The sequence below is a fragment of the Bos indicus genome, chromosome 5, assembly GCF_029378745.1.
Source record: "Bos indicus isolate NIAB-ARS_2022 breed Sahiwal x Tharparkar chromosome 5, NIAB-ARS_B.indTharparkar_mat_pri_1.0, whole genome shotgun sequence".
Lineage (NCBI taxonomy): Eukaryota > Metazoa > Chordata > Mammalia > Artiodactyla > Bovidae > Bos > Bos indicus.
In genome coordinates, this window is record NC_091764.1 from 100,357,939 (window position 1) to 100,378,070 (window position 20,132).

General features: G+C 37.0%; 1 protein-coding gene across 2 annotated transcripts; it reads left to right on the forward strand.

Moving 5' to 3' along the window:
- The first annotated feature begins 2,928 nt into the window (after nucleotides 1–2,928).
- CLECL1 (C-type lectin-like domain family 1) lies at nucleotides 2,929–19,271 on the forward strand. Of its 2 annotated transcripts, XM_019961594.2 has the most exons (6): nucleotides 2,929–3,248; nucleotides 7,168–7,254; nucleotides 9,146–9,244; nucleotides 12,258–12,430; nucleotides 17,929–18,035; nucleotides 18,993–19,271. In XM_019961594.2, the coding sequence occupies exons 1-6, from the start codon at nucleotides 3,176–3,178 to the stop codon at nucleotides 19,099–19,101; spliced, it is 648 nt and encodes a 215-aa protein (XP_019817153.2). In that variant the 5' UTR covers nucleotides 2,929–3,175; the 3' UTR covers nucleotides 19,102–19,271. The 2 variants fall into 2 exon arrangements, with proteins under 2 accessions (XP_019817153.2, XP_019817154.2); XM_019961595.2 differs by lacking the exon at nucleotides 7,168–7,254.
- Nucleotides 19,272–20,132: the final 861 nt, after the last annotated feature.

Consider the following 20,132-nt stretch of genomic DNA (forward strand, 5'->3'; position numbering starts at 1 on the left):
CTTCGTCATCAATAAATAAGGATAATAGTCACCTACCTTTTTATATTTGTTGCAATATGTGAGGTTTAAACAAGCTAATATCTGAAACACATGATGATCTTAATAAATGTTAATTTTTAGCTAATGCAATCTCCAGTATATTTTTACAGATTTAATGCAAATTAGTTTACTGTCTTTATGAGACTATCTATATTAAATTTGTGAAAAATTTATATAAATATTATAAGCTTTATATATATTTCATGAAAATTGATCTACTAATGGAAATACACTCAATGTTTCCCTGAACAGAAAATATTTGGAGATCTCTCTCTCTTTTGATGTATACCTCACAACATATAAATAAATCCAGCCAGGCACAGGAACATAAATTGGAATGATTCTGTGTATTTTAACAACAATGTGTCATCCGACAGAAAGTGCCACTAAAATACAGGGGAATTGTGACTACCCATCTAAACTTTCAAACTACATTTTAAGTTCACAAATATAAAAACCTATTCAGACAAATTACTAAAAACTGTCATTTCTCTAACATCATTTACGTTGTGTTTGTTGACAAAAATCTTTTGATTTTTGATTGAGAGAGTCAATTCCTAGGCAGGTTGATAAGAAGTCTGGGGGTCTTCAAGGAGAGAGAGGTCTGGAATTCTCAAGGAAGAGGAAAGGACAATTTTTTTTTTTTTTCCTCTACATTCCTTACCATACCGTTGACTGTTCAGTCGTGTCCGACTCTTTGCGACCCCATGGACTGTAGCCTACCAGGCTCCTCCGTCCATGGGATTCTCCAGGCAAGAATACTGGAGTGGGTTGCCATTTCCTTCTCCAAGGGATCTCCCCAACCCAGGGATCAAACCTGGGTCTCCTGCATTGCAGGCAGATGCTTTATCCTCTGAGCCACCAGGCAAGCCCCTACATTCCTTAGGATTATATAATAATAATGTATCCTGCTTGAAGACAGTTTCTGGGGAAAAAGCCTTCTGGCTAATCCTGTTATCTTAAAATGTAAATTATGAGAGTGGGTCTAGTAAGGTCTTTACAACCTCCAGACATTCTTTTGATTCACTGTAATAACTAATTAAAAGTATATAACCCCATTGCTAACACTAGTGAGGGGGCACTCTTTCTGCCCCCTTCTGATGCCTATGTCAGAAGCTTTCTCTATCTCTTTTGTATTTTAATAAGACTTTATTACACAAAAGCTCTGAGTGATCAAGCCTCGTCTCTGGACCTGGATTGAATCTTTCTCCTCCAGAGGCCAAGAATCCTGGCATCTTTCATAGTTCAGCAACAACCTTTCACTATTTTGGACAAATTTCTGTGCTGATAAATAAAAGATGTCTCAGGTATTTTAAATCAATTACTAGTTAGAGACTACTGGTCCCTCCATTTTTGCTTAAACCTTAATCTCACTTCGTGTATTTGAAATTAAAGATTCTATTTTTCTTTTAATGTAAAATTTCACTTTACATCTTAGAACATATTTCCTCTTTTGTAACCATCTCACATTCCTGATTTGCACACTTTCCTGTTCTTACAACTCCCCAAAATGTGGTTAATTACTTAACCCACTGTATTATCTATGTCTTGGACGTTAACCATTACAGACCTTCATTTTTTTATCATGATGTTGCATCTTATTTTTCTTCATTGCAATTTAACAATGTTGGTAGAAAAAGGGACTTTTCTAAATTCTTAAGGATGCATGCAAGCTATTGTTAAATAATCAGTCTTCCTTAAGCATTACTATTTTTAGTCTCTCTTTCTAAACACAAAGGTACCTCTCTCAGAGGTAAGTAGAAGAAAAGTAAAGTACCACAAAAGGATAAGGAAGAAGTTAGAAAAATACTGGCAAAGGAAGCCAGTGGTGTACAAGAAAAAGTAGGAATATTTGTATACTTTATTTATAGTTTATTAAACTATATCATATACTTTATTATATATTACAATGTTCAAAAATATAATAGTACTCTCATATGATTATATCTGTTATAGATTAGTACTTTGGCATTGAAAAGATAAATTTGTCCAAAGGTGTTTAACTGTTACATTTTGAAGTCAAGATTTAGGCCCAGGCTTTTAAAGTTCCAATCTAGCTTACAATAGACTGTGATGGAAACTTATAATCAAATAATGTAGAAAAAAAATGAAACTAAAACAATTTAGCCTTATAATATTCAACTTTTCAAACTTCTGTTTATAGAATACAATATGAATGAAAATGTGTTTAAAATGTAAACTCTATCAGCCACAATGAAATAACAAGAATCAGACTTATAATCAATTCGAAAATTTGTGGTTCCTGGAGAAGAAAACAGCAGCCCACTCTAGTATTTTTGCCTGGGAAATCCCATGAACAGAGGAGCCTGACAGGCTACAGTCCATGGGGTTCCCAAAAGAGTTGAACACAACTGAGAGACTGAGCACAGCACAGAAAAAATGAGAAATTAAAATCTATGCTTAATACATTGCATTCAGTGGTAAATTTCTGTGAACTTCATTTAAAAAATAAGATTTATTTTCTTTTATGACAGAACCTTGAGATATTTTGACATAGAGTTATTTCTATTTCATATAGATTATTTTTCAGTTTGGAAATCTTCTGCATAATATATGCTTCAACTTAGCTTGCTGTTAATATTATAAAGTGTACAAGAGAAGAAATAGCTTTAAAGGAATTTTAAAGTATTGCCTAGGTAATTACAATGCATTTCAAAGATGAGGATTCTGTCAATTCTTTCTACTACTTTCATTAAAAAAAAAAAATCCTCTTTTTCTTGTCCATCCTTCCCAGTTGTTATTCCACTTTAGAGAAAATGCTAGAAGGTCAAAGGGTTTCTGCCTGAAAATATGTCTGATCTAAAAGAGGAAGTGGTTTATAGAAGAAAGTGATGCAATCTCTTCTGTGGTACTATTGAAGTTCAAAATCATTCCAACTGAGGGCAGAAAACTAACTGAAGTGCAAGAAACTACTGCATGGAGAGTAGTTTTCTTTCAGATCATGCAAGTGTCCAATAATCTATTGCCTTGATTGATAAGGCTGAGCACATTGTTTTTATTTTTTATTCATTGAAGGAATCTACCAAACTTGGGAGAGAGGAAGGAAATTATCTGTCTCAATATATCTCATTTACAGGAGGTTTGCAAAAATATAGGATTCTTTTTAATTTCTGCAATGGCTGGAGAGATAGTCTATGCTGATATCAAACATACATCTTCAGAACATTCATCTTCACTCCAGAAATCTGGTAAGCTGAATCTAGAACTCTCCCTTGTTTCTGTCCTGTGTTTACATCTGTCTTACTGGAAATGTGCTAAGTCATTTTGTCGTGTCCAACTCTTTGCGACCCTATGGACTGTAGCCCACCAGTCTCCTCTGTCTGTGGGATTCTCTAGGCAAGAATCCTGGAGTTGGTTGCCACTTCCTTCTCCAGGAGATTTACTGGAAATAGGAGACTGGATGCAAAGCAAAATCTACTGAATGCCAGGGTAAAAGTGAAGGATTTTAATGACACAAAGTGTTCATAAGTTAATTGTAACTTTAGTCTTAATATGTAGACCTTTGCTTTTGGTTTCCATGAACTCTATTCCTTATATTTCTTGTGGTGGACATTTATTATATTCCTGTGGTGACATTGATACTCATAACCTCTTTCTGCTCTATAATTTTACTCATCCAAATCTGAAAATAACATGATAAACTCATTCACACTGAGGAAAATATCCCTGACAATTATTCACATTGTTATTTAGCCTTTTGGAAGTTGTGTATCGGTAGGATAAAAATGTTAAACTAAAATAAAAAGATATAAAATGTTAATATCTTATTCCTGAAGTTTAGAATTAATGATTATCTGAGTAACAGAATATTTTTGAAGCACAAGTAGATAGGCATACAGCTAAAGATAAGATTGTACCTTAATCACAAATCACCTAAAAACCAATAGCTTTTTCAAATCCAGTGTATGTTCTACATACATTCTATACAAATGAAGCTTTAGGGAAAATTCCATGTTGCATTTATATTATCTCCTCTAGGGTAAGAATTTTTGTATTGTTAAAGTTACATAAAATGTTTAAAGTCTCCACAAGCTTGTCCTTGTGGAATAAAATTGATGTCTTGCTTTCCTGTTATTCCCAAGTATCCATTTCTTCTTTCATATTTTTAAGCTTGCAGTTTTCAAGTGGATCTCATGTATGGTTTTCTCCAGTTGAAAGAAATTTCCTGTGTTTAAATGGTCTCTCTCTAACTTGCTCAATGGGGCTTCCCAGGTGGTGTTAGTGGTGAAGAACCCACCTGCCAATGCAGGGGATGTAAGAGATGTGGGTTTGGTCCCTGGGTCAGGCAGATCTCCTAGAGGAGGGCATGGCAAACCACTCCAGTATTCCTGTCTAGAGAATCCCATAGACAGAGGAATCTGGTGGGCTACAATCCATAGTGCCATAAAGAGTCAGACATGACTGAAGTGACTTAACACAGCACAGCACGACTTGCTCGATATGGGCTTATCTGCTTTCTTTTCTTGATAGACTGGGAGCTTTCATTTTATGTGAGCTAATGGAACTTAGTTTGAGAAGTAATATGGACGAAACCTGTATTCTTATTCCTCCATTTCCCACAAATCTCATATAACTGGTCCATTTTTCTAGAGATTGTTTTAACTCACTTTAAGCTACAAGATCAAGATTTTTGATTCTGCATGCCAGGATTTAATTTCGTCTATTCATGGAGAGAACATTACTTTTATCCTGGTCAAAAAAAAAAAAAAAAAGGAAAGAAAATGGTACAAATGAACCCATTTACAAAACAGATACAGAGTCACAGACTTAGTAAACAAATTTATGGTTACCAAGGGGAAAAGAAGGGAGGGATAAATTGGGAGATTGAGATTGACATACAAATTTATAAAATGGACTTCCCTGGTGGCTCAGTGGCAAAGAATCAGCCTGCCAATGCAGGAGACCTGGGTTCGATCCTTGGGTTGGGAAGATCCCCTGGAGAAGGCAATGGCAACCCACTCCAGTATTCTTGCATGGAGAATCCCATGGACAGAGGAGCCTGGCAGGCTACAGTCCAAAGGGTCATGAAGGGTCGGACACAACTAAGTGACTAAGCACACAAGTCAGCTATATTCCAATAAAAATTAATTTAAAAAAGAATAGAACAAGGAAAAGAGATTTGGGGACAATGTCTTTAATGTTATCTAGTCCAATTTTATTGTAATGTTAAAAATGAGGAAATATGAATGCATAAAAATTAAATTACCTACCTATAGTCATGACTAGAAGTCAAATATTTTATTACTCTTTCACTGCATATCTCTGTTGTGGATAAATGCAACTTCTGTTCCCATGTGTCATATTCAAGAGGGAAAGAAAGATGCTACAATCCAAAGTACAATCCAGATTTGCTACATTGGATTGTAATGTCCCACAGAGCCCTACACAATTGTCCCCGAGCTTTCTCTTCGAAGTTGCTAAATTTCACTTGTTTAACTCTGGTTGTTGACTTTCTCTTTCCTCTTTAGAATTATCATAGTCCTTCCTATTTCAGAGCTTCATGTCTGTTGAAACTCTCTCCCTGATCTCTTAATCTTTGTATTTCCACTGCCTCGCACAGTACTAAGTCCTTGGTGGGCAATGAATAGATGCTTGGTAGGCAGATGAATGTATAAATGGATTTTAAATAAATGGATCTCATTTATTTTAAATATTTTAAATATTATAGTTTCATTGGTTCTCCAAGACATAAAACAAGAGGGTACCCCCATGAAACTGAGTGAAATATCAGTGAGAAAAGGTAATACAATTAAGAATATTCTGGACTAAAACTCAGAAATTCATGATTTTCTTAAACTTTACTTCAGGGGCCTAAAGGAATGATATAGTACTCCTTGTATTAGTTCCATTCATGAACTCTGATGATTTATTCTCCAACTTTTTAGGTCTGAAATATCAGTTCTTCACCCTAGAAATGTGTGTTGGGATATTATCACATTCTTCTCACTATTGCCTAGTCAGGCACAATTTGCATCGTTTTGCCTGATAAAAGAAAATGCATGGACTTCTTTTAGTGTTTTGAGAATTTAATAAATTCTCATTAAAGATGTTTTACTTAATAATAATTTGAACAAGCACTCTCTAATAGTATTCTACTAAATAAGCATTCATGTTAGTCATTCTTGACATTTGATTTTGTAATTGGTTGTATTTTCACATCAGTTATAGTAGGCTCTCAGTTTGTGAAAGTATCAGTTGTGTCTGACTCTTTGCAACCTCATGGACTGTAGCCCACCAGGCTCCCCTATCCATGGAATTCTCCAGGCAAGAATGGTGGAGTGGGCAGCCATTCCCTTCTCCAGGGAATCTTCCCTATCCAGGGATTGAACCTGGGTCTCCCGCACTGTAGGCAGACATTTTACTGCCTGAGCCACCAGGGAAGCCCCATGTAGATGTGTATATATCACATATCTAGTGGAATTGATATACTGTAACTATTTTGGATAAGAGCCTCTTGGTTTTAGTCATCAATCAGCCCAGAGCTAAAAATGTCATTTCCTTTTTATGACTTATTTATCTGATTACAAGAGATAGAATGGATAGTGAACAAAGGTCTAATTTGGTAGTCAAGAAACCTGAGCTATGATCTCAACTCTACTATCAAGTAACTGTGTTTTGTGGACTTAAAAATCCCCATTTTAACATTCAAATGTTGGACAAGATTATCCCTAAAATTACTTTTATTTTAAAATGTATAATTTTATGAAATTGCAATTACATATAACAGGAAATAGGTTTATTGTATAAGAATGCATAAAAGAGACATAAAAGAATGGATCAACCCAAATAAGTGAGGGCTGTCAGTAAGTTTATTAGAGAATCTTGAGAATGTCAGTCTTATATAAAAACGTAGGAATGCAGAGAGTAAATCATAAGTTAAGATTATGAATGGTGAATCAAAAGGAAAAAAATATATTCATTCAGTTTTATAAATTCCCCCTTCTTCACAAATCAGGGGACCAAATTTGTATGTAAGAGGAATTTAGGTCTACATATTTCAAAGGAAAGTAACTCAAGAGCATAACCGACAAAGTTTATTCATCCCTTCCTTACCACCTAAGGAATTACTTAACTGGGCTTACTAGTGAAATTTATCCAATTTTATAGATTCTCACCACCACGGAATTTTCCTGAAAGTTGGGTGTGCAATGATTATCATTCTTCTTGTAATAGTAATTGTGCTGAGCATGCTTGGTAAGTAATTACCAATAACCTTTATTTACCCCAAAGTATTATTTTATCATGACCTGTTGTAATTGTGTTTGCTGTTAAAGTGGTTTCTACACAATTCAGTACAATTTCACAAAAAGCAGGAAATTTGGTACACAAATAAAATTAGAGATTTTCCATAGAACTTCATCATGTGATATTACATATATTATGGATTCATTTCATTGATATATGAAGGAGGCTAGATTTATATTTTATGATCAAAATCAGCTTCTCTGAACCATGTTCTGTGAAAGCAAACTAAACTATGAAGCATATTTCTGTTTAAGCTTATTCAAGATCTTATTCAAGCTTACTAAAATCATGGCATCCTAAAAGAAAAAAGAAAAAGAAAATCATGGCATCCTGAAAGTGAAGTGAAAGTCACTCTGTCGTATCCAACTCTTTGTGACCCCATAGACTATACAGTCTGTGGAATTCTCCAGGCCAGAATACTGGAGTGGGTAGCCTTTCCCTTCTCCAGGGGATCTTCCCAACCCAGGAATTGAACTGGGCCTCCTGCATTGCAGGCAGATTCTTTACCAGCTGAGCCACAAGGGAAGTCCCATTATCTACTCAGGGGCATCCTCAATCTTGCATCCATGGGTGAAAATTTTGTCTAAAACCAATCAATTCACTCAGGCACTTAAAAATTATACTCATATGCTGTGGATATAGTGAAATATAGTCCAACTTTATATGGCAATTATTTTAATTGTTTATTAAGTAAATGCTTGGAGAAAAACTTCCAGATGATGTATACTCTAAGGAATTCAGGTTTCCAGATTCAACCAAACCCTAGAACAGATCAAGGCAATATCTGCCTGTATTGTCCTTGTGAATGATATTAGTAATTATGTATGTCATTAGGTACTAGAGGTCAATGAGCAGAGTCAGAATTCTAGAACTGGACAGGGCCCTAGAAATCAACAAGGTCAAGCCTCCAGTTGAGGTGAACAGTGTAAAGCCCAGAGTGATAAGTGGTTTGAGTAGTTTAATATAACTAGGCAGTGGCCAAATTGGGACTTTAACATTGAAGGGATGAAGCAAAAAATACTTAACATTCAACACCTCTGCTGGGATTTCCCTGGCAGTCCAGTGGTTAAAACAACTCTGCATTTCCACTGCAGAGGGTGCAGGTTTGATCCCTGGTCAGGGAACTAATATCCCACATGCCATGGGGCATGGCCATTAAAAAAAAAATACTCTCTCTGTTATGTTTCTTTTTGGTATAGGTTAATAGATTTGCTTGTTATCAAAACAGTAGTTTGTTAGTAACGGATTTGTTACTATGATAGATTTTAAAGATTTAACTGATTAATACACACTATTGTGAAATTATAAATAACCAAAAGTAATTTCAGTGAAATGGCCATCAGAAAGACAAATGTCTTTCTCATGATAGAAAAGTACTCTGGGCTCACCCTGTCCTTCCATATGTAGACTTTAACAACCTCAAAAGGAACAGAATCATGAACTGAAATCAAAACACAGAAAGCTCTTTCCATGAATCAGGTGACACTTGGTACAGTTAATAGGAATTTACCAAACACAAACTATCCAAATGAAGCTTACATTCAAAGCTGGTTATTTTGTGTTTATTAAAATAAATATGAAAACTCCAGAAAAAAATCAAGTGAGTTTCCTTCTGGTCCCAGATCATATTTTACCAATTCCCCTAAATTTGATATTAATAAAATTAACATGAGTATGTGCAAAAGAAGGTCCAATCTTGGGAAAAGGAATTTTTTCCCATAAATTTTAATCACTTTAATTTCTCTGGAGTTTCCACATTAATCAACTTCACTGAGTCACTACAACCTAACTGTTTTCTGCTTTATATTTAATTAAGAAAAGATGTGTCTTCTTTCACTAGTTATTCAGTTCAAATCTGCAAGACAAACTGAAGTGGATAATGAATTAAAGAAGAAATATTGTACTGAGCAAAGTAAATCTGAAGCAAACAACTCAATAGGTAATGTTATTTTATATTGCCTAATTCTTGAGTTGACTATGATGGCTACTCCATTTCTTGTCAGGGATTCTTGCCCACAGTAGTAGATATAATGGTCATCTGAGTTAAATTCACCCATTCCAGTCCATTTTAGTTTGCTGATTCCCAAAATGTCGATGTTCACTCTTGCCATCTCCTGTTTGATCACTTCCAATTTGCCTTGATTCATGAACCTAACATTCCAGGATCTTATGCAATATTGCTCTTTACAGCATCAGACCTTGCTTCTATCACCAGTCACATCTACAACTGGATGTTGTTTTTGCTTTGGCTCTGTCTCTCCATACTGTCTGGAGTTATTTGTCCACTGATCTCCAGTAACTTATTGGGCACCTACTGACCTGGGGAGTTCATCTTTCAGCGTCCTGTCTTTTTGCCTTTTCATACTGTCATGGGACTCTCAAGGAAAGAATACTGAAGTGGTTTGCCATTCCTTTCTCCAGTGGATCACATTTTGTCAGGACTCTCCACCATCACCCGTCCGTGTTGCGTGGCCCTACACGCATGGCTCATAGTTTCACTGAGTTAGACAAGGCTGTGGTCCATATGATCAGATTGGTTAGTCTTCTGTGATTGTGGTTTTCATTCTGTCTGTCCTCTGATGGAGAAGGATAAGAGGTTTATGGAAGCTTCCTGATGGGAGAGACTGACTGAGGGGGAAACTGAGTCTTGTTCTGATGGGCGGGGCCATGCGCAGTAAATCTTTAATCCAAGTTTCTGTTGGAACAACAGACTGGTTCCAAATCAGGAAAGGAGTACATCAAGGCTGTATATTGTCATCCTACTTATTTAACTTATATGCAGAGTGCATCATGAGAAATGCCAGGCTGATGAAACACAAGCTGGAATCAAGATTGCCGGGAGAAATATCAATAGCCTCAGATATGCAGATGACACCACCCTTATAGCAGAAAGTGAAGAAAACCTAAAAGTCTTTTGATGAAAATGAAAGAGGAGAGTGAAAAAGTTGTCTTAAAGCTCAACGTTCAGAAAACTAAGATCATGGCATCCCGTCCCATCATTTCATGGCAAATAGATAGAGAAACAGTGGAAACAGTGGCTGACTTTTTATTTTGGGGGGCTCCAAAATCACTGCAGATGGTCACTGCAGCCCTGAAATTAAAAGACGCTTGCTCCTTGGAAGAAAAGTTATGGCCAATCTAGAGAGTGTATTAAAAAGCAGAGACATTACTTTGCCATCAAAGATCCATCTAGTCAAAGCTATGGTTTTTCCAGTAGTCATGTATGGATGTGAGAGTTGGACCATAAAGAAAGCTGAGCACCAAAGAATTAATGCTTTTGAACGGTGGTGTTGGAGAAGACTCTTGAGAGACCCTTGCACTGCAAGATCCAACCAGTCTATCCTAAAGAAAATCAGTCCTGAATATTCATTGGAAGGACTGATGCTGAAGCTGAAACTCCAATATGTTGGCCACCTGATGTGAAGAACTGACTAACTATAAAAGACCCTGATGCTGGGAAAGATTGAAGGCAGGAGAAGGGGACAACAGAGGATGAGATGGTTGGATGACATCATTGATTCAATGGACACAAGTTTGAGTAAACTCCTGGTGTGGGTGATGGACAGGAAGCCTGGTGTGCTGCCGTCCGTGGGGTCGCAGAGTTGGAAATGACTGAGTGACTGAACTGAACTGAACTGAACTGAATTCCTGAATAAGCAAGTGTGGACAGTAGCATGTATTTTACTTGGGTATATCTGAATAAAGGGGAAATTCCTCTACCCCTACAGAGGCATGGTTTAGACCATTGTTTTTCATGGGCCTATTACAGTTTTTGACAAAACTGTTTAAAGACTGAAGACAAATGAGAAAAATAAACTTGTATGTGTTTTAAATGAATTTAAAGGTACTATGTTGAAATCATTTTATTAGTATTTTTATTTCTACTGGGACATGTGCAGGTGTACAATATGGTAAAAAATATTTTCTTTCCTAAAATTCATGATCACACCACATAGCTTTTTGTCAGTTTTTTAATGGCACTACATGAAAAATGTTATAAATGATTATTTTATGCGTTTTTATCTTTCACATATTTATATATTTTTAAAAGTCAAGAAAACACTCAATTATTTAGCTTTTCTGTTTTCTTTTTCTTTCTGTTTCCTTTATTATTTTTAATCTGTTGATTTAAGTTTTTATTCTATATTGAAAAACTATATTCCTTTCTTTTTTTGAACCCGCATATATAATGTTATTAGAAAGACTTACCAGTCCATGTTATAGAGTAATTTCAACTTCTGGGAACTCATTAAAACTTTAAAATGGATTTTAATTTTTCCAAGTCTCCTCAACCTCATTCCAAAAACTTTAATTTTTTTAAACTAGTGAGACTATGATAGCAAATTTTCTGGGACATTATTCCCAACACAAAAGCACATTGTCCTCCTTCTACCCTTGATAGAGGTGGTAACATGGTGTTGAATAAAATTGCTTTAAATTCTGTCCAGACCCTTTTATACATAGGAAGATCAATCTATCTGAGTTTTAGAGATCACCTATCATACAAATTTTGCCCAATAAAAATTCTTCTCATGATTTTATCATTCTCAAAATTATAGTGATACATAATTCTCAAAATGTCTGGTTCATTGTTGAAATCACTAGTTGAAATCTCTAATTTCTACTTTTCCTCCCAAATTTTTATCTTCCTGAAGTTTGGATGTTGATCGCTTTATCCTAGTGTCTGTGCATTGCCTAGCTCATAGAAAACATAACATATTTTAAAGAGAATAAATTAAATGGGAGAAAGAAGAAAAGAGAGAAAGAAAAAAAAATACAATTGAAATTCTGTTAGGTTTTATTTGTTTCAAAATCCATCCTGAGAAAAGCACATACTTTTGTCAAAGAAGCTTAGGCCATAATTTAACAACTTTTGAGAGGCATTAATTATTATGCAATATTAGGGATGCATTCTCATGTTTCTTTTAATTATTTATCCTTTTTCCTTCCAGTTTCTTTCAATTCTTCCACTGTTCATACATCATGCCCCACCAAAGATTGGAAGCTACATGGGGGGAAATGCTACTGGGTTGCTGAACATGAAAATAAATCTTGGAATGAAAGTAAAAATGACTGTGTCACGAAAAAATCACATCTCATGGTGGTCCGAGACTTCACTGATACGGTGAGGTATAAAATTTTAAGATTATAGCATCCTTCACAACTGCAGTAGTTCTTTGTGCTACAAATTTGAAAATATCGGTGAAAAAAATTTAAACCTCATTGATATTAACTGCACAATTATTGGTTGAATGAATCACTGAAACTATATTATTATTTTAGTCTTCTTTTGCTTCCTTTGTGGCTCAGCTGGTAAAGAATCTGCCTGTGATGCGGGAGACCTGGGTTTGATCCCTGGGTTGAGAAGATCCCCTGGAAAAAGGAAAGGCTACCCACTCCAGTATTCTGGCCTGGAGAATTCCATGGACTATATAGCCCATGGGGTCGCAAAGAGTCAAACACGACTGAGCAACTTTTACTTTCACATTCACTTAGCTAGGGATAGAAGAAATCCTTTTAGTAGTATATACCTAAGTTCTTCTCTATAAGGTATCCATTTCCCAGATTGCATTTTAAATGTATGACATCACTCTCATCTCCCATATTTAATCCATCATTGCTCACAAAGTTTGTAGTCAGACAGCATGGCAGCTGAAATTAAAAATGATGTTCAGAGAAAGGAAATAGAGTATACCCTTCTTATTAAGCTTTGTTTTTTGTTGAAGAAAACAAATATTTTTCTAACTCTGGCTTAATTTAAATTGAAATTTCTTACACGAAGGTTGGACACTAAACCTAAATAAGACCAGTATAGATATTAGTTGGCAAACATCAAATAAGGATTCTTAGCATAAGAATTAGTATGTTGAAATTACAAACGATGTCAAAGGCTCAGCTTCAGAAAACTCAGTGATGAACAGTGCTTTACAAGCCTGGTTAAGTCTGGAGGGTTTATATAAAGACAGCTGTTGAAACTTTTGTAGGGGGAAGAAAAAATTCCTCTGAGTTTCATAGAAATCCACAAAAACAAGAAAATCAAAATGGGAAGTAAGTTATCTTCAGTGTAACCAATGTGACCACAAATATCAAACTGTAAAACTCTTTGTCAGATCCAGTCCAAATTGGTTTGAATATGAACCAAATCCAGAATGGGTGAAGAACTAAAAAAGAGACTTTTTTCTTCTCTTAGAAGTCAGCTTAAGACAAAAAAGGGGAAGAAGGTATCAACTTGAAAGGACCTAATAAAGTGAAGTCGCTCAGTCGTGTCCGACTCTTAGCGACCCCATGGACTGCAGCCTACCAGGCTCCTCCGTCCATGGGATTTTCCAGGCAAGAGTATTGGAGTGGGGTGCCATTGCCTTCTTCAACTAATTCACTAGTTTAGTATGCAATAAAATAACAGAGGCTTTGAATAAGTTAAACTGGCTAGTAACAACTAATCAGTTTTCTTCAGTGATCACTGTTCTACATAGGCAGGATAATTAACTCATGGATAGTCTTTCTGGTCTATCTTCAACTATTCTTACACTACATAATCAATTAGGGACATCTTTTTACAGATATGTGAAGAGAACACAGGTAGCTTTATGTAAGTTGAGTTTGTTAAATCTATTCATTATGACAGGGGATTTCTGACACAAAAATTGCTCACTGCACACTGAACCCCAGAGAAGTGATGAAAAAGACAGCTGATGTTAGGAGGTATATGGGAGTGGGGTAGGGTGAGAAGTCATGGATAAATTAAAAACTGGCAAGTATCTGCTGAAGCAGAGCCACTTTTTAGGACATAATAATAAGAAAGCATCTAATAAAAAGAGACTGAGTTACATAGCTTTGTATTTGGAAATGAACACACAGTTCCTCCTAGGTCTTTAAAGTGGAGTTTCAGTTCATTATTAAGTGATTGGTTAGGTTTCTTGTTGCCCAGGAAACACATCTTTTCTGCATTTCTGCCTTTTTCCATTTGATGATGAGCAGGAAACAGATAAGGTTTTTAGGGAAGTCTTTCATTGCACTGTTTCTCCATGCATTGATTTATTGTCTGTTTCTACCCAGGAATTGAGCCCAGATGTCCCACATTGCAAGCAGTTTCTTTACCATCTGAGCCACCAACAGAATAATAAAGGGGCTGTAAGGCTTTCCAGGTGGTGCTTGTGGTAAAGAACCTGCCTGCCAATGCAGGACATGCAAGTTTGATCCTTGGGTCAAGAAGATCCCCTGGAGGAGGGCATGGCAACCCCTCCAGGATTCTTGCCTGGAGAATGCTATGGATAGAGGAGCTGGGTGGCTACAGTCCATGGGGTTACAAAGAGTCAGACACAACTGAAGGGACTTAGCACACAAGCACCCAAAGGGGTTGTATGAGTTTGTCAGAGCTAACATAACAAAGTACCACAGACTTGACGGCTTAAGCATCAGAAATTCATTACTCACAGCTCTGAAGGCTAGACGTTCAAGATCAAGGTGTTGGCAGATTTGGTTCCTTACAAGGCCTCTCTCCTTAGTTTCTAGATGGCCACCTGCTTGCTCTGTCTTCACACGGTCTTTCCTCTGTATGCATGCATCTGTGTCTCTCTGTATGTCCAAATTTCTGCTTCTTATAAGGACAGTAATCAGATTGGATTAAGATCTACCCTAACAGCCTCATTTCTGCTTAGTCACTGTCTCTAAAAGCTGTGTCTCCAAAGGCAGTCACATTTTGAAGCATGGGGGGTTAGAGCTTCAAATGCATACATTTTGAAGAGACACAGTTGAGGCCGTAATATTCTATCCTCTGGCTCCTGAAGCCTGTAATAGGGGTCAATTATACATGTGAAGCAACTGAGCACGGCATGGCATACATGTGAATTGGGCCGTGGTAAAGAATCTACCTCCCAATGCAGGAGACACAAGAGACACAGGGTTGATCCCTGGGCTGGGAAGACCTCCTGGAGGAGGAAATGGCAACCCACTCCAGTATTCTTGCCTTGGAAATCCCATGGACAGAGAAGTCTTGCAGGCTACAGTCAGTCCACAGGGTCACAAAGAGTCAGACAAAACTTGAGCAACTTAGCACATTATGGACAGCCATATACTTTGTTTCAGGGGTTATGTTATTGTACAAAAAGGAGATATTACCCACCTCCTAGAGTAATGGCCATAAAAACAAAAATAGACAAATGGGACTTAATTAAACTTAAAAGCTTTTGTACAGCAAAAGAAACGAGATTAAAAGACAACCCTCAGAATAGGAGAAAATAATTGCAAAGGAAAAAGCTGACAAAGGATTAATCTCCAGGATATATAAGCAGCTCATGCAGCTCAATATCAGGAAAACAAACAGCCCAAACAAACAAACAAAAAATGGGCAGAGGACCTAATCAGACATTTCTCCAAAGACATACAGATGGCTAATAAACACATGAAGAGGTGCTCAGCATCGCTCATCATTAGAAAAATGCAAATCAAAACTACAATAAGGTATCAACTCACATGGATCAGAATGGCCATCATCAAAATCTCTATAAACAATAAATGCTGGAGAGGGTGTGGAGAAAAGGGAATGCACTTGCAATGTTGGTGGAAATGTTAATTGATACAGCCACTGTGGAGAACAGTATGAAGATTCCTTTAAAAAACTAGGAATAAAACTATCATATAACCCAACAATCCCACTACTGGGCATATACGCTGAGAAAACCATAATTGAAAGAGACGCATGTATCTCAATGTTTGCTGCAGCACAATTTACAATAGCTAAGATATGGAAGGAGAAGGCAATGGCACCCCACTCTAGAACTCTTGCCTGGAAAATCCCGTGGACAGAGGAGCCTGGCAGGCTGCAGTCCATGAGGTCGCTAAGAGTCGGACACAACTGAGCAACTTCACATTCATTTTCACTTTTCACTTCATGCATTGGAGAAGGAAATGGCAACCCATTTCCAGTGTTCTTGCCTGGAGAATCCCAGGGATGGGGGAGCCTGGTGGAAGGCCGTCTATGGGGTCGCACAGAGTGGGACACGACTGAAGTGACTTAGCGGCGGCAGCAGCAGCAGCAAGATATGGAAGCAACCTAGATGTCCATCAATATATGAATGGATAAAGAAGTTATGGTAAATATATACAATGGAATATTACTCAGCCATAAATATAATACATTTGAGTCAGTTCTAGCAAGGTGGATGGACCTAGAGCCTGTTTTACAAAGTGAAGTAAGTCAGAAGGAGAAAAACAAATGTCATATATTAATGCATATATATGGAATATAGAAGGATGGTACTGATGATCCTATTTTCAGCAATGGAGATGCAGACATACAGAACAGACTGGTGGACATAGTCGGGAAAGGAGAGGGTGAGAGGAATTGAGAGAGTAGCATGCAAACACATAAATTACCACATCCAGTGGAAATTTGCTATATATGATGCAAGGAGCTCAAATCAGGTGTTCTTTGACAACCTAGAGAGGTGGGATAGGATGGGAGGTCGGAGGGAGATTAAAGAGGGAGGGGACACATGTATACCTATGGGTGATTCATGTTGATGTATAGCAGAAACCAACACAATATTGTAAAGCAATTGTCCTCCAATTAAAAAAAAAAAACTTATAAACAATATGTGCTCCATCAGCTCAGAGACTACTTTCTTTCTGTGTGTTTTTCCTGTGTGTTTTCTTGCTTCTAGATTATTGTTTAATACTTGTATTCAGTAATAATCACTATTATTTAGGCAAGAAGCATTCATTATGGGCCAAGCCGTGTTTAATATTACTTATTAACAAAACAATAACAGTTCTTTGAGATAGGTATGAATATTATCATAGTCAGAGTTTTAGTGACTGGAAAAATGCAGAAATAAAAAGAATAAATAACTGTGCAAAGATGTGTAGTAGTAATAGTAGCTGCAGCCTGACGCCACAGCCTTGGTGTCTACTAACACTGTCCATAATAGTTCTTTTTTTCTTTGCAGTCTCAGTTTATGTTTTTATATTGGAGTATATTTGGTGTACGTATATTCCCTCCCTCTTGATCCTCCCTCCCACTCTGCCATAATACCCCTTTAGGTCATCACAGAGCACTGAGCTGAGCTCCCTGTGCTATACAACAGCTTCCCACTAGCTATCTATTTTGCACATGGTAATATATATATATATATCCCAATCTCCCAATTTTTCCCACTCTCCCTGTCTTCTTGTGTTCACATGTTCTTACTCTATGTCTGCATTCCTGCCTTGCAAATAGGTACATCTAGATTTTTTTTTAATTTATGTTTAGATTCCTTATATATGTGTGTGTGTTAACATATGATATTTGTTTTTCTCTTTCTGCCTTACTTCACTCTGTATGACGAATGATAAAATTTCATTCTTTTTTATGGCTGAGTAATATTCCATTGTATATATGTGCCACATCTTTATCCATTCATTTGTCGATAGACATTTGGTAATTTTCCTTTGGCTTTTATCCCATTGCATTACTGTGGATTTCCCCTCCACTGTGATCTATTTGAAAACGTGAAGCCTGTCTTACCTGTTCATTCCTAGCTTCTAGTGCAGTGCTAGCCACATAGAAGGTGCTCCTGTGGTATTTTATCTTGCATCTGTAAGAATCACTTGATTTCATACAACATTTTCTATTCTTTTTAGACTTTCCTATGGCAAAATATATATGATTCATTTTGGGTTGGTTTGAGGATTCCTCCTGGAGGGAAATTATGGACCTGGTTGGACAACAGCACTTTTGACCCTCAGCTGTAAGTCTTTTGCATTTCTTTTGCATTTTTTCTTTTTGTGGTTTTTAATCCCATGTTGTATGTGACAAGAAAGAGACATATGACATCATTGGCTTTGAAGTGATCTAATGGGTATAAATTTCCTGACTGCTACAGTCTGATAAATATTTCTATAAAATGATTCACACAGAAAGTTGAGAAAGAAATCTCCCTCCATCCACTCAGAAAACTTATGTATGAAACAGGATTGCCCTGTTGCCTGATTTTAGCTTTTTATATAAAAGGTAAATTAGCAGGTATAAACTCTTTTATGAGTGCACACGTTTGTTTTACAGAGCATAACTTTCTGCTCACTTCTTATAGTGATCAATTTTTAAGCAATAAAAGTGTCAGAGCTGAGGGACTTCCCTGACGTTCCAGTGGTTAAGACTCCGCATTCCCAATTCAGGCGGCATGGATTCAAACCCATCTCCTATCATGGGGAACTAGGATCCCACACACTGCTCAGAATGGACTAAAAAAAAGTCAGAGGTGATGTTTTAGCTCTCTTTAATGAACTATCAGGGCTTCCCTTGTGGCTCAGTGGTAAAGAATCTGCCTGCAATGCAAGAGATGCAGGTTCAATCCCTGGGTCAGGAAGACCCCCTGGAGAATGAAATGACAACCTACTCCAGTATTCTTGCCATGGACAGAGGAGTCTGGCAGGTTATGGTCTATATGGTCACAAAGAGTCAGACACAACTGAGAGACTAAACAACAAAAATGAACTATTAACTTCTCTGGAGAGACGTTTGAGAAATTAACATAAAGTGGGAAGGATTGCTTTGCCTATCATATGGTTGTGTATTTAAATAGTTTTAATGAGTTTACTCTTTATTTAAAAAAATAGAAAACATTTTCTGAAGTCCTTGTAAGCCTCTGGCCATATGCATATACTCATGGCTGATGTAAAGAAAACCATCTGCTTTCTTTCTGTAGGTTTTCAAATCAACGAGAAACCCGGAGTATGAAATGTGCCTGGGTGTCTTCTACCGAGATAACCAAAGAAGATTGTCAGAAAAGTTATCCATGGATTTGTCAACTATAATCCACTTGGCAGAAAATAAGTCTCTATTTGTCTGACTAAGAGACACCACATGAAGTTTGAGCTCGGATCATAAGAAAGCTCAGAGGGCTGTGTGTGTGTGTGTGTTTTATAGCACTATTCTCAGAAGTGTGGAAAGGGAGATACACAAAATAAAATATTTTAGAAAATGAGTGTACGTGATGAATATATTTTTACATCTGAATGAAGTGGTGATTCAATCATCCATCTCATCGTGCCAGTATTTTTTTAATTTTAGCCTTTATCTTTTCTGTATCTTCAGACTGAGTGATTCACACTTTCACTTAGCTTAACTTGATATCCTTAGTTAATTTCTTACATTCTCACAGTTTCAACTACCACATACAAAGCAGTGCACATCAAAGTCATATCTGCCTTTCAGATCATTCTCTGATCACCAGACCTGTATACTCTACCGGCTATTTAACACAGCAAGTATAAAACCCCAAAGGTACTTCCAACTCAACTTACAACAGTAGTCCACTAAACTTCATCATAAAAGGAACCATCTTCCAGCACTCCATATCTCAGTAAAGGATATGCCATACAAGACATGCCATCTAAAAACCAGTTGTTGTTGTTGTTCAGTTACTAAATCATGTCCGACTCTGCAACCCCATGAACTGCAGCATACCAGGCATCCCTGCTCTTCACTATCTCCTGGAGTTTGTTCAAAATCATGTCTCTTGAATCAGTGATGTTATCCAACCATCTCATCTTGATATTACTCTCTCTCACATGCATACCTCTAGGTTGCTCTCCACCTTCATCTCATATCACCAAGTTTTATTTGTGTGTGTGTTAGTCGCTCAGTCATGTCTGACTCTTTGCGACCCCGTGGATCATAGCCCATGAGAATCCTCTGTCCATGGGATTTTCCAGGCAAGAATATTGGAGTGGGTTGCCATTTCCTTCTCCAGAGGCTCTCCCCAACCCAGGGATTGAACCCGGGTGTCCCGCATTGCCGACAGACTCTTTACCCTCTGAGCCACCAGGAAAAATACCAAGTTTTA

What these genes read in the sequence shown, in the direction of transcription:
- CLECL1 (XM_019961594.2), top strand. Translation starts at nt 3,176, where the DNA reads ATGGCTGGAGAGATAGTCTATGCTGATATCAAACATACATCTTCAGAA. An exon ending in TCCGAGACTTCACTGATACG is followed by an intron (nt 12,431 to 17,928) that starts GTGAGGTATAAA and finishes TATTCTTTTTAG; the next exon opens with ACTTTCCTATGGCAAAATAT. An exon ending in AGCACTTTTGACCCTCAGCT is followed by an intron (nt 18,036 to 18,992) that starts GTAAGTCTTTTG and finishes TTCTTTCTGTAG; the next exon opens with GTTTTCAAATCAACGAGAAA.